Source organism: Tamandua tetradactyla, chromosome 2, assembly GCF_023851605.1.
Source record: "Tamandua tetradactyla isolate mTamTet1 chromosome 2, mTamTet1.pri, whole genome shotgun sequence".
Taxonomy (NCBI): Eukaryota; Metazoa; Chordata; class Mammalia; order Pilosa; family Myrmecophagidae; genus Tamandua; species Tamandua tetradactyla.
Window position 1 is genome coordinate 29,791,216 of NC_135328.1, and position 15,015 is coordinate 29,806,230.

Below are 15,015 nucleotides of genomic sequence, written 5' to 3' on the forward strand. Positions count from 1 at the left end.
GGAGGTAGAAACAGGGTAAGATGATGGGCAATTGGAGCGGAAGGGATACAGACTGTGCAACAGGACTAGATACAAAAACTCAAAAATGGACAGCACAATAATACCTAATTGTAAAGTAATCATGTTAAAACACTGAATGAAGCTGCATCTGAGCTATAGGTTTTTGCTTTGTTTTGTTTTGTTTTATTTTTACTATTATTACTTTTATTTTTTTCTCTATATTAACATTCTATATCTTTTTCGGTTGTGTTGCTAGTTCTTCTAAACCGATGCAAATGTACTAAGAAACGATGATCATGCATCTATGTGATGATGTTAAGAATTACTGATTGCATATGTAGAATGGTATGATTTCTAAATGTTGGGTTAATTTCATTTTTTCCGTTAAAAAAAAAAAGAGAGAAGGGGTAATTGGAGCTGAAGGGATACAGACTGTGCAACAGGACTGGATATAAAAACTCAGAAATGGACAGCACAATACTACCTAATTGTAATGCAATTATGTTAAAACATTGAATGATGCTGCATGTGAGGTATAGGTTTTTTTCTCTCTCTATTATCGTTTTAATTCTTATTCTGTTGTCTTTTTATTTCTTTTTCTAAATCAATGCAAATGTACTAAGAAATGATGAATATGCAACTATATGATGATATTAAGAATTACTGATTGTACATGTAGAATGGAATGATTTCTAAATGTTTTGTTAATTTTTTTTAATTAATAAAAAAAAGAGCTGTCTATTATAAAAGAAATTAAAAGGGGGGATTTGGGATCAAATATTGGTAGTTACTTCTAAAAAGATAAACTCAACAGAATGGGAGGTCAGCCAGGCTCAGTTCGTCAGCAGATGAGAGGAGGACTGACCCCATCTGCAATATCAGCTAGCAGCGTTATGGAGCAGGTCACTTCAAAATAACCAGCAGCCTGTGTAGGGCTCCCTGGGACCTCTGCCCCATGACAGAAGCACCCAGGTGAAGCACCAGGGGTCCCAGAAAACCACCTGGGGAGAAACACAACTTCCACTAGTCATTGGCTGGGTTCCCATCACTTGCACCAGCAGGAATTCTTTGCATTCATCCCACCCCCAGTTATTGCTGCTCCTTTTATCATTTTAATTTTTAAGTGATAGGGTTAGCAGGTTGAAGAACCAAATGGCCCAATCTGCTTTCATGTCTCACCTCTAAAATATGAACACAAATAAAATTTGAAGTTTGCAAGTCTCTGAAAAAGAGAGAACAAAGTAGTTCAAGTGCTGAAACTGTGACCAAAGTCTGATTTTCTCTTTCTGTCCTTTTTCGGTCTTATATGTCCCTTATTTTATGGAGTTAATCCAAGCAAGGTTCTTTTCCAAAGCCATGCCTTTAATACTCCCACAATCAGCACAGAGATGTGAAACTAATAAAAATATAGGTATGGAAAACCCAGCATGCAAAGGGTTTTCATGAGCTGATAGTTTTTTGTTTTTTTTTTGTTTTTTTTTTGTTTTTACATGGGCAGGCACTGGGAATCAAACCCGGGTCCTCGGGCATGGCAGGCAAGCAATCTTACCTGCTGAGCCACCATGGCCCGCCCTAACTGATAGTTTTAAGGCTGGTAGAGGGAAAAAAAGACAAAAATTAAAACCTAGGTCTTCTCATTTCTGTTCAAAAAGCTATTGTACAAAACCTTCAGGGTTTTGCTCATTTTTTGCATTATGTAGCTCATACCCTAAACTAAATGAGAATTAGATACTATGAAGCACATTCAAAATCTGCTAGGGCTTTTTAAGGACAAGCATCAGAAATCCAGATCAGGGGTGGGACTGGGGGAATTGATTGCCAATTGATTGTTAATCCTCAACTCTAAGGTAATTTTCATTAACTTTTCTTTTGCATATTTTTTTCTTAGTTTCCATTTTTAAATGATTCTTTCACTTGTATAATTAAAGAGAAAACTGATATTTTTCTTTTTTAAAATATTCATGGGAAAACGACAAACAGAGTCACTTAATAGTATTAACATGTGACCGTAGAGCCTGGATAAGTAATTCTCAGCACCAGGTAAAATATTTAACTTTCAGATGATGCGTTTTTTCTGTGAAATGAAAGGGTCACATCTGTTATTACCCATCCTCCCCTTTTACTGAGATAGTGTATAAATATGCGAGGCCATCTTAAAGACCAGTCTGAGCTATTTCTGATTATTGGTTATTATTATTTCTTAAAGCACAGCATCCTTGCTTATCTCTAACTTCCTTAGTGTCATCCTAGGCTGGGTTCCTCAGGAGGTTGGCTCATAGGCTGTGTCTCTGAGTATGCCCTCACCCTGACCTTGCCCAAGTCTTCATGGGACACGTGTTTTCTTATTCTTGGTCTCTATTCCAAAAAATAAAAATAAATTAAAGAAAAAAAAACCCCAGCAAACTATAAAATGATGCAATATAAATTATATTGGCTAGTTAGTAAAAGGCTAGTACAAATAAGAGAAAAATTCTGATTTTAAACAAATCATTGTAAAATAGAGTTGCATTTCTTGGAAGTCCATCATTTTACTAGAATCTCACTCTACTAGGTTTAAAGACTAGATGTGACTATTTATAATTAAAGTACCAATTCTTTCAAATTCTAATGGGGCCTCAACAATTAAAAAAATTCCCACAAATTCCAATTTCTTTGACTTTCTTACTTGAAAACCCATTTTATAAAGATAAGGAAATGGTAACTCCCCACAGTTGTACAAATCTGAGTAAGAATATCACTTAGTGAGAGTTTTCTGCCACCGTTAAAGACACAAATGTGATGGAAGACACAGGAATAGATTGAGAAGTTCATGGTACCTACTCATTATAAGTGCTCAATAAATATTTGCCAGATGAGTATACGCATGATTATTTTAATGCCCATCATTTCAATAAAGGGGTAAACAGATAAGTACCAAAAGATGTGTGAAGAGAGTACTGGTAGTTTTTTTTATTCTCCCACTTGTCCTCTTCAGTTGTTATAGCAGATGAGTTTTTAATCTTATTTTTGCACTAGCACTATAAAGCTTTCACATATAGTAAGTACCCCATTAACTCACAGTGGTCTGAGTTCAGATTCCCTGCATCACATTACAGATCAGGACACTGGAACTGTGGGTGACCAGGTGACTTCCCAAGGATAGGTGATGAAAAAAAGGATAGCTGAAGATGCTACTTTGATCCTCTGAGAGCTGTGGGCAATGCTTTCTCCCCAAGTGGTTTTCTTTTTATTCTTAATGGAATGCTGGGAAGATGTGTGAGTGAATGAAACTGAGCAAAGATGTATGTGTTTTACATACCTAACTATCGTAATTCACAAAGAAACTATGTTCATAGAGCTGTAAGCTTTTTGGATCAGAGTAATTATCATTCATGTTCAGTCACTTGTTAATCATCCTGCTGAGTAAGTTCTTAGGTATTTTTATTTGCTTATATCAGCTTATTTGCGAGAAGTGGTTAGATTTAATTAAGAGCAGTCAAATTCTATTTATAATGTAAATGAGAAAAATACCCACATCTTTGCATTCTGTAAACCCACAACTTCTCTAATAAATAAAAAAGCCAGTCATGTGAAACTTAAAAACAAAACAAACAAACAAAAAAACACATCTGTTCAGTCTTTGGTAGTTTACAAAATATTCTACATCCATTATGGCATTTGGTCCTCAAAACAGCCCACTGGAGTAGCCAGAGATGATATAAGTGCAGATGAAAATGAAGACAATACTCAGATGCAACATTTCAACCAATGTGCTAGGAACTTGGGGAAAAAAAATGCGACTCAATGCCAAGAAATAGCGTGATTCGAATGTTGCTCATTTCTTCTTTCAGTAAGCCCCAGAGAGACAGCAAAGGCTATTGCGCTCAGTACAGAGGAGAGGTGTGTCACGCAGTCCTGGCTAAAGATGCCCTTGTTTTCTTCAACACCTCCCACGTGGACCCTGAAGATTTCCAAGAGCTCCTGGCGCACACGGCCTGGAATGAACTGCGAGCCGCGAGCCCGCGCTGCCAGCCCGCCGCGGAAGCTTTGCTGTGTAACCACATCTTCCAGGAGTGCAATCCTAGAGCTGGGCCGACTCCTACGCCCATTTGCAGGTAAAAAGAAAGAAAGAAAGAAAGAAAGAAAGAAAGAAGGGAAAAATCCCATTTGTCTGCAAACAGGAAGAGTTTTTTAAAAGCAGAAGGTGTCATGGGCAATAGCGAAGGCAAAAGCTGGCTTTTGTCTAAAATATAGTGGACCAAATTCCTACCAAGTAAATCACTGCTGATCCCCTATAATACAAGGGCTCTGAGCTCCCAGGAAGTACCGTTAAAGGTATAGTATTCTATTACTCTGTTATTGTTCACATTATAGCAAATTCATAAATATCCCTGGTTACTATCAAATAAAAAGAGAAACCCTAAGCTAACGTGGACCTTATTAGTAAACCTAAGTAGAGAACATAAAAACGTCATTTCAAGTATCCAGAACCATTTGTTAATAACTATGAGATCATGATGAACATTTCAGGATAATTTAAAGTATGTACTTTCTACCCAATATTCTAATGCTAGTACTGAAACTCTTGCTTCATTTTTTTAAGGCTATGAATAGGTATTTTTTTAATGGCACTGATATTCATAAATCTGTGTTAAATAGAATTATCTTTGTCTTTATTTACTTCTTATTGTAGAAAACACAGGAATTAATCTGGCTTTTGAGGCAAATAGAATAAAATTGAAATACTGGTTCTACTGCTTTCTAGATGGATGATCTTGGCTAAACTTCAGCTTCCTTCTCTGCAGATGAGAATTGAGGGTATTTAAGGACAAGTCACGCGCAGGGAATGTATAAGAAATCGAGTAAATGTAATGTGCTTTATTTCCCAATTTCCTGCAGAATTTGAGGGTTTGGTGGTTTTGGTTTTTTTTTGTAAGCTGACAGTCTTGGTTTTCTGATTACAAAACCAACACCAGTCCATTGTTTAAGAAACAGAATATACTCCCAAAAGTCACAAGGAAGAAAATTAAAATTTTAAGAATGCTTGGCAATTTTAGTTTAGTTTCATTTTTTTGTTTTTGTTTTTTCTGTTTTTAGCCTTATTTTTTTTTTCTGGGTTGCTCATCTTTCTCCAATAAAATTATAAGATTATCATCACTTTTTGGTTCTTATATGCTGTGTAAATTATTTTTCTCAATGCAGATGAACCATTAGTTTTGCTTTTGTTGTTTATTTTTTAATTATAAAAATTTTCATATATATATAAAGATAGACTGCATGGTACAATGAATCACCACACACCTATCTCTGAGCTTTAATAATTGTCAACTCAGGATCAATCTCATTTCCTCTCTTCCCACCCAGTCCCCTCCCACCCCATTTTACCCCATCTGCAGATTACATATTTTGAAGCAAATCACAGATATCACACAGTTTCATCTATAAATATTTTGGTATGTCTCTAAAAGATGAGCTATTTTGTTTAGGTTGTTTTTAAGGACACTTTTTTTTTTTGGTAATCACAACAACCAATCTCTTTGGTTTTGGTTTCTGCCTTAGTCATTATGTTTGAAAATATGTGCCCTACTCTGGTTATAAAGCTTTATTTATGATTTCAATTTAGGAGAAGTTGACTCTTTAATATGCTAGAATTTATTTATGTAGAGTTAGCCATTTGTCCCACTGCCACATAATAAATTTTTCATCTTTTTTGTATTGATTTAAATAATAACACATTTATCATACATTCATTAGTCATGACAAAAGTACTCTACAATATTATGTATACTTAACTATATACAGTATTAAATATTTTATTTTTAAAATCAAATATACATTATATATTGCATGGATTGTGTATAAATATTTTCAGAGTTGAGTCTTAGCCAGTTGAAGGCTATATGAAATTAACTTCTGCCATCATACTTTTCATGCTTGGCATTAGTATTATGGAGAACTCTACCCTGCTCACTATACTCTCATAGCTTTGTCTTTTTATCAAACTAAAATCTCATCGAAAAGTTGCCCTTACTTAATAATACTTGCAGTTTTCCATAAATGGCTCAGATTCAGACAAGCCAATTAATATGCTTATGATGACATTTAACAATTACCTACAGTATACAATGATGAACATATAAAATTATTAGATTAACTTTTATGCTTTCTTTTCCTTTAATTAAAATGTCACAGTTGTTATATTCATTATAATAGAAATGGTGTAACATTAAATTTTTGTCTATTAGCAAAAGTTTTGGAATCCGTTACATTTGTGGAGTGAGGTTAGAATGACCAGCCATACCCAGTTACTGCCCAGGGGTTCTCAGGAGGTAGGAATTTTATAGGTTTTTCTTCTTTTCCAAAAGTTGTCTATTTATGATTCAGTTATTTTAAAATGAAATTTAGAAAGATTTTGTCAGTGTCAATATGCAGCTTTCACTTGGAATTTGTTTTAGAATGACACAAGTTTATAGAATCAAGTGAGGGAGAATTGCTCTATTTTTTTAATATTCCTCTCCAGAAGCACGGCATACCACTCCTTTTATTACGATCTTATTTGATACCCATTCATAAAGTTTGCAAACTTTCTCCATATAAATGTTTCATTTTTTTATGTCACTTATGACTAGGTGTGTTTTATATTTGTTACTATTGTGAATGGGCTGGAATGTCCAGAAAAATAGTGATGCTATTACTTAACGTTTTAATTTCCCTATTAATTTCATTTGAATTTTTACAACTTCAGCATCCCCATGCAATTTGGGGAACACTTTGATCATACCTTTAAATATATTCTTTTACTGAGGTATTTAGTTGACAGGATACACAGTACCCCTTTTAAGCACATAATTCAAAGAGTTTGACAAAGCTATGTGTCCATGTAAACTCTACCCCATTTAAGATACAGAATATTTTCAACACCCATAAATCTTTCTCATGCTCATTTGTAATCAACCATTAACCATCCCACCCAAACAGCTGTTCTGGTTTCTCTGACCATAGATTAGTTTTGCCTATTCCTAAATTTCATATATATGGAGTCATATAGTATATACCGTTTTATGTCTGCCTTCTTTTGCACAACAAAATATTTTTGTTATTCTTCCAGGTTGCTGCATGTAACAATTTCTTTTTTATTGCTGCTTTTCTTATTTGGATGAGTGGAGGTTGTATTAAGTGCGGGAATAGGTGGGACAGGTCCATCTTCGCACTGCCTAAGAATCTAAAGCAATTAATTTGAACTGAAGTATCAAAAGAAAAGTAATAGAAAGGTCAGGTCATTTACCAATTATGACTACTTAGTCATCAAAAAAAAAAAAAAAAACTCAAGACAGTTGTTTTAGGCACAAAAAATAATTCACATATTTCTTGGCTTATTCCAATTTGGTTTGATATTATACCTCTTAATTATTGAGAGGCATCAAGTCTTGTCAAAAATGACTCATTAATCCTTGTTAACAAAAAGAGTAAGTTTTCCATTTTATTTGTTAACAAGTCATTACTGGCATATAATAAAGCTATATTGTGTTTTATTATATTTATGCATTAACCACTTTACAGAATTCTATTACAATTTTGCTCTATAATCTTGTGTTTCCTTTGTCAGCAATACCATCTCTAAATAATGATAATAGAATCACCTCTTTTAAAATTATATATTAGGAAATTTTTACAAAAACTAAAACGGAATTTTATTTTTGTGTGCTAGCACAAAATGAATTTATCGAGTAACTTTCCAATACTTAGGTCCTAGATCAGTTTACATGCATGTTCGTTCTAAGATTGAAATTATTTACTTTTTTCTGTTTTTAAGTAAAAATACCTTTCATTGATATTTTCAAGTTTCTTAGAATAGAACAGCTAATTATCTCCTAAATCTGTTAATTATTTGCAGTATATTATTTTTATAATTTCCCAATTTCAATTGTTATTGAGATAAGTATTTTTCATGTGCAAATGGTGTTTTGTTTTGTTGTTTTTTTTTACATGGGTTTTTTTTGCATGGGCAGGCACCAGGAATTAAACAACAGTCTCCAGCATGGCAGGCGAGAACTCGGCCTGCTGAGCCACTGTGGCCTGCCCTGGTTTCTATTTTTAAATCCTTGTAATTAGACATTTTATTCAAATTGGGACCAGAAAACATAGTCTGAAAAATTTTTCATTTTTATATTTTATTGACTTTTTTCTCTTTTCATAATCTTTTCTATGATTAGTAATTGTAAAAAATTAAAGAGATTAAAAAAACAGTCTCTGCTTTTAGAATTCAATATTCATATATATTAGATAATTAGTATAATCAGTAATTAAATGGACAATTCTTTCTGCTCGTTAGTGAATTTGGTCTGTTTGATCCACTCGTCTGACAGTGATGCATTAAACCTGTCACAGTAATTGCTTTTCTAAGAATGTTTCCTTGCAGTTCTGACTGCTACTGTGAACCTTATTGGTTTAGATTAAATTAAAATTGAACTCATTATTATAACTGGCAAGTCCGATCTTCAGATTTTCTCATTTTATGCTTCCTTGCTTTTTATTGATTTTTTTATTAGACTAGTTATGGATTTACAGAAAAATTATACATAAAATACAGGGTTCCCCTGTACCACGCTATTATTAACACCTTCCATTAGTACAGTACATTTGTTACAACTGAAGAAAGCACATTTTAATAGTTTTACTATTAATTCTTGTCCATGCCTTACCTTAGGGTACACTGTTTGTTGGATAGTTCCATAGGTACCTTTAAAAATTTTATTCTAGTGATATATATATAACCTAAAATTTCCCCTTTTAACCACATTCAGATATATAATTCAGTGTTGGTATGGTCACAATATTGTGTTACCATCACTATCATCCACACCAAAACTTTTCCATCATCCCAAATAGAAATTTTGTAAAATTAAAAATTCGTATTCCTATCCCCACACCATCCCCAGATAAACTATATCCTAGATTCTGACTCTAGTAATTATTTTGTATCAGTGAAATCATACAATATTTGTTCTTTTAATAAGAATAAGCCGATACAAAAGAACAAATCTGGTTTATTTCAGTCAACATGATATCTTCAGGTTCATCCATAGTCTCGCATATATCAGAACTTCATTCCTTTTTAGGCTGAATAACATTTCATTGTTTGTAAATACCACATTTTGCTTATTCATTCATTGGTTGATGGGCGTTTGGGTTGCTTCCACCTTTTAGGAATTGTAAATAATGCTGCCATGAACATCAGTATGCAAATATCTAGTCAAGTCCCTGCTTTAAATCTATACTTAGCTTTCTGGGGATTGCCAAACTGTCTTCCTCTATAGAGGTCGCACCATTACACATTCCCACCAACAATTAATGAGTGTTCCTATTTCTCTGCATCCTCTCCCAAACTTGTAATTTTCTGTCTTTGTAATAGAAGCCATTCTAGTGGGTGAATATCTCATTGTGGTTTTGATTTGCATTTTCCTAACTGCTAATGATGGTGAGCATCTCTTCATGTGCTTTTTCATCACTTGCATATCTTCTTTCCAAGAAATGTCTGTTCAAGTCTTTTGCCATTTGTCTTCTTGTTTTTGAATTGTAGGATTTTTTTTTATATATTCTGGATCTTAAACCCTTATTGGATTGGAGAAAATATTTCCTTATGTGATTGGAGAAAATATTTCCAAATATTTTCTCCCATTGTGTAGGCTGTCATTGTACTTTTATGATAAAGTCCTTTGATACACACAAGTTTTTCATTTTGATGAGGTTCCATTTATCTACTATTTCCTTTGTTGCTTGTGCTTTGAGTATAGTCTCAGAAACCATCACCTAACACAAGGTTCTGAAGACGCTTCCCTATACTTTATTCTGGGAGTTTGACTCAATTTTTTTTTTTTTTTAAGTAAAGGAAAGCAGTTTAATATTCAGATTCATTAAATGCCAGTTTAAAACCAGTCTGGAAGTCACCCTTATAAACAAATTATTATTTTTCAAAACAAAACCCCCATTTCATGAAATGTCAAACTTCTCTTATTTTAGAACTAAGTACATATAGGAAAAAAGCAAGTTAAATAAACTTCAATAACATGGCTTTATTTACTAGAACTGAAATTAATGAATTATAAAAATATTAATACAATAGTACTAGCATTTATAATTACTCAAATTGTTACCTTTACCATGTCTTCCTTTCTTTATGCTGCTCTGAACCACTGTCCAGCATCCTTTCTTTTCAGTCTGAAGAACTCCATTTAGCATTGCCTGTAGGGCAGGTCTAGTGGTGATGAACTCCTTCAACTTTCATCTGGGAATGTCATAATCTTCCTCGTTTTTTAAAGAAAGTCTTGCTGAATATAAAATTCTTGGCTGGCAGTTACTTTATTTAAGCACTTTAAGTATTTCAAACCACTTAATTCCAACCTCCATGGTCTGCGATGAGAAATCGGCACTTACTCTAACTGGGGACTCCCTTGAACATAACAGGTTGCCTTTCTCTTACACCTTTCAGAACTCTCTCCTTGTCCTCTGCATATAACAGTTGACCAGTATGTGATGGGGTGTTCTAGTTTGCTAGCTGCTGGAATGCAATATACCAGAAACGGAACGGCTTTCAAAAGGGGGAATTAAATGAGTTGCTAGTTTACATTTTAAGGTTGAGAAAATGTCCCAGTTAAAACGAGTCTATAGAAATGTCCAATCTAAGGCATCCAGGGAAAGATATCTTGGTTCAAGAAGGCTGATGAAGTTCAGGGTTTCTCTCTCATCTGAGAGGACACATGGTGAACACAGTCAGGGCTTCTCTCTCAGCTGGAAGGGCACATGGCGAACACAGAGTCATCTGCAAGCTTTCTCTCCTGGCTTTCGGTTTCATGAAGTTCCTCGGGAGGCATTTTCCTTCATCTCCAAAAGGTCGCTGGCTAGTAGACTCTGCTTTGTGATACTGCAGCATTCTCAGCTCTCCCCAAATCTCTCATTCTACAAAACGTTTCCTCTTTTATAGGGCTCCAATAAACCAATCAAGACCCACCCTTTACAGTATGTCCTGTTTTCTACCAAGCTTGAACACATACCAAAGGACAAAATTCCAATTTCTCTTTCTGAAGCTCCTTCACTAATAGCACAAATTCGTAAGCCTCCATTACTCTGGTTTTCTCAGATAGAGGCATACACGGCAAGGGGACAAGGCTGCTTCTCCAGGGTAAGGGCTGGGTGAGGACTCACAGGTCCTCCTAAGAAGAGTTAGGAGAGCAGTGCCCTTCTGCTTCGGAGGGCAAAGCCTGCAGAGGAGCCGACCATGTTCCTCAAGCCCTGCCCATCAGCCCTGAGATTGTAGGAAAATCTCCCAGCCTGGCAACTGATTGACAATCATCCAGGATTTTTTTCCATGAGAGCTTTTGCAACCTTGTATACTTTGTTGATGTACTTTAGTGGTTATTTTAATATAAGGTTGGGAGAAGACATTAGGGATTCCTGATCTAACAATGCCTTTTAAACTCGAGAGCCCTTTTCCCTAGTAGCCTTAATTCTGTTTTAAAAACAAAACAAGATGAAATTTCCTCTCAGGGAAAGATAAGATCCTATCTTGCCTCAAGTCTCCCATTATTTACAGTAAAATAATGGGAATAAAAGGGTCCTCTCAAGAAACCTGTTGTGAGAACAGACAATGTGCCTAATGATATTTAGAAAACACAGAACTGAGGCTCTGCCACAAGTTTGGTTTTAAAAGTTTTGTCCTCCACATTTTAGAGAGTACTGCCTGGCAGTAAAAGAGCTCTTCTGTGCAAAAGAATGGCTGGTGATGGAAGAAAAGACCCACAGAGGGCTCTACAGATCTGGGACGCATCTGTTCTCCATGCCAGACTGCAGCAAGCTTCCTAGCATGCATTGGGACCCCATGGCCTGTACCAGACTACCATATTTAGGTAACAAAGAATTCTCCCAAGACACTGGAGGTTAAGAGAAATTTGCCGTTTGGAGGAAACTAAGGTGTGAGCTTAAAACTCCTAATATTTCTAGGCATTTCTGATTTTTTGTTTGTTTGTTTGCCTCCTGCCTTCCTTTGATAACTAATAGCAGAATCCTATAATGCTGTCCTAATTGCACAGGTTAACATAAGGATTTATTGCAGTTGCTCTAAAACAAATTAAACAGCACTTTAAACTGCGACCTGAGATCTTACCCTATTTCATGAGGAATCTTATGAGAGCTCATAGTTTTTTCCAGAGTTTGCAGAAAAATGTCTAAGAGGCATCCCGTATTTTGCCATAGGAGTGAGATAAAGGGATGCAGTCTTCTTTCTTAGGCACTGACACAGATTTGTAAGCATGCAAAACTAAGCCACATGTTCGCAAATGCTGACCTCACAAAGCAAAAACTGAACTGCTGCATGTTGTTTTAATGAAGTTCGTTTGTAAGGGACTATGTTGTTAACCCTTAAACTGGTTTAATTTCCAAGAAGCAATCCTTCTACATTCAATGGCAAAGAATGTGTTCCAGTTGTATTAAAAAACTGAAAGAGAATATGCACTCTGTCTCTCACGGTATGTGCGATATCCGGATGTTCATTTAAAATGCATTTTTATCCTTTCCCCTTCAGATTATAAAAAAGAAAACATAACAAGTAAGTAATTTTGTTTGTGACCTTGAAAACCTTATGTGTCTGTAATTGGATTTATGCATGCGTATTTACACTCCGACATCACGATCCAGATCAAAACATACGGTCCACTCAGGCTTTTCACCTAACTCACCCAGGGTACAACGTGAAAGAAGATCATTGCGGAGGGCTCAGTTTGCAGCTTCTTTTTAGGCCATGGAGAGCATCTTATTTTGCAAATGACATTACGATTCATCTCTCCCACATCAAGGTTATTAGCTGTGTTAGCCCCTACATTTCTATAAAGTAAGCCAAATCTAAAATGTCGTCTTTTGATTTTACATTCATGATTTTTGCATCATGTAATTATTTATTGATGAAACCAAATATTTATTTCTTCACTGGGCTGGTTTGTGGTCTTCAACTGTTGCAACAGATCATTTTTTTTGGAAGATGGGTGTGTGTGTGTATTTTTTTAAAGACCGCTAATTTCCAGGATAAGGCAAAGCAATTGGTTTTCAAAGAATTGTCTCAAAATCTCTAGGAAAGAATTCAAAAAGAGCGCTTGCAAAGGGATGTCTGGGAAAACATTGTATAGGATGGTGCTTTAACCTACTCTTCAGGGTGAAATTAACAATTAGGAAAGTTCTTTCATGTGAGTTATCTTCCTCTGGCTTGAGTGTTCTGAGGCTTAACTCAGAGTCACTTCCTATAACACAATTCCAAGTACTCAGTTAAGTGCAGTGCCTGTTAGAGTGACCTTGATTTTACTAGCTAAGTTTAAGGACTAACACTTGGAGTATTAAAAGACAGAATGGGTCTGGCTCCAATAGAATCATTCAGAGTTTTTAAACAAGAGCAGTACAAAAAACTCCAAAAATCTATTATTCTTGAAATGTCAGACACGATAAAGAAAGATGTCAATTCTTTTGTCATATAAGCAACCAGAATTTACTTTGGACTTTGAATTGGTGACTGCTTTTGTTATCCTTCAATTGTTTATTCTCTCATCCATGCAAACATTCGCTGAGGGTTTCCTCTGTGGATCATGCTGATCTTTAATCCCAAATTAGACAGCAACAGATCAAAAAAGGCATCAGTGATTCTGCCTTTTACACTGATTACAAGGATTTTTTTTGAAGAGGCCAAATGACAATAAACTAATTTCCTAGTCTCAAAAAAAGTTTTATGAAATCTTTGGTACATGTAAGAGAATGAGCTTCTACGTATCATCAACTAATCATTTCATCTAGTGTCTGAAAGTGTACTCCCTAAGCTGCACGCAAGTATTATTAAAGAAAATGAGTTTATATCTTGAGGTAGATCCATAGTTAAGCAGAGAAGTTGTCTTTATTGGGCAGAGTGTTCCATATTCTTTGGACGTGTGTAAAGTCCTCGGCTATTAAAATGCTTCCTTATATTAAATCATTCTCTTACTATGTGATTGCAATCAAGTTGCTAGCATTTCATTTAGGTTTTTTTTTTTCATCTATGTCTATATTCTATATATGTAGCTTTCTTCCTTTTGTGCTAAATTTGCCAGGCTGTGAGATTAGTGTTATAGTAATATTTACTAACCCTTCCTAAAAGAGTTTGAAAAATTATGTTACTAGAACATACTATATGGAAATTTCATCTCTCTCAAGATTGAAAGAATGTGTTCATACTTCTAAAACTAACTTCCTGCTTTTGACTATATTTAGGTTTTCTAATTCTTCAAATTTGGCAATTAATATTTTCCTTAAGATTTAACATATATAATTGCATAATTATGTATTACCTTGTTTATGATCTTTGAATTTGTCATCACAACTCTTTTTTTATTCTTAATTTGTATGTTTGTGCTTTTCCTAATTTTAAAACTAAAATTCTACCAGTTAGATTACCAGTGTAGAAATATTTATAAGATCAAATACTGATTTGTTTTTCAGTTCTATCATTTTTTCATGTTTTCTAACTTGTGCTTGTACATGGCTTTTACTTTCACACTTATTTTCCCTTTTTTTTTTATAGTTATTGTGCCTTTTCCAGAGTCTTGAGTTAAATGTTTACTTCAATCACTCATTCACCTTCATTCTTTTTGTGGAAGTAGATAAAACTTTAAGCTTATCATTAAGCACAGCTTCGGCCAAGTCTCATATACACTACTAAGTGCTTTTCTAATTGTAAATGGATTACATTTTACCTTTTGATCCACAAGTTATTGATTTTTTTTATGTCCTATTGGATTTTAGTTCATCTATATCAATACTTACATTCTGATCCAACAGTAGATCTGCATAAGTTCTGCTTTATTTATTGAGATTTATCTTTGTGGCCTGACATAAGATGCTAACATTTCTGTTAGCATCCCACAAATATTTGAAAAGAATGTTCCTTCTCTCTTTTTTCTTCCTTAGATACATAGTTCATTTATAGTTATTAAAGCATTCTCATTGATTATATCATTAAAATGCTAT

At 34.6% G+C, this 15,015-nt stretch overlaps 1 protein-coding gene and 1 long non-coding RNA gene across 3 annotated transcripts in view; one reads left to right on the top strand and one right to left on the bottom strand.

Annotated features, from left to right (window-relative positions):
* The window catches only part of MUSK (muscle associated receptor tyrosine kinase), a 113,913-nt gene that overhangs the window by 84,532 nt on the left and 14,366 nt on the right, over positions 1–15,015 (top strand). For both annotated transcript variants that reach the window (XM_077141665.1, XM_077141673.1), the window contains 2 exons: positions 3,831–4,094; positions 11,707–11,882. In XM_077141665.1, coding sequence (XP_076997780.1) covers positions 3,831–4,094; positions 11,707–11,882 — 440 coding nt within the window. The remainder of the gene's footprint in view (positions 1–3,830; positions 4,095–11,706; positions 11,883–15,015) is intronic.
* The window catches only part of LOC143667442 (uncharacterized), a 71,276-nt gene that overhangs the window by 44,421 nt on the left and 11,840 nt on the right, over positions 1–15,015 (bottom strand). The gene's annotated exons all lie outside the window — the stretch shown is intronic.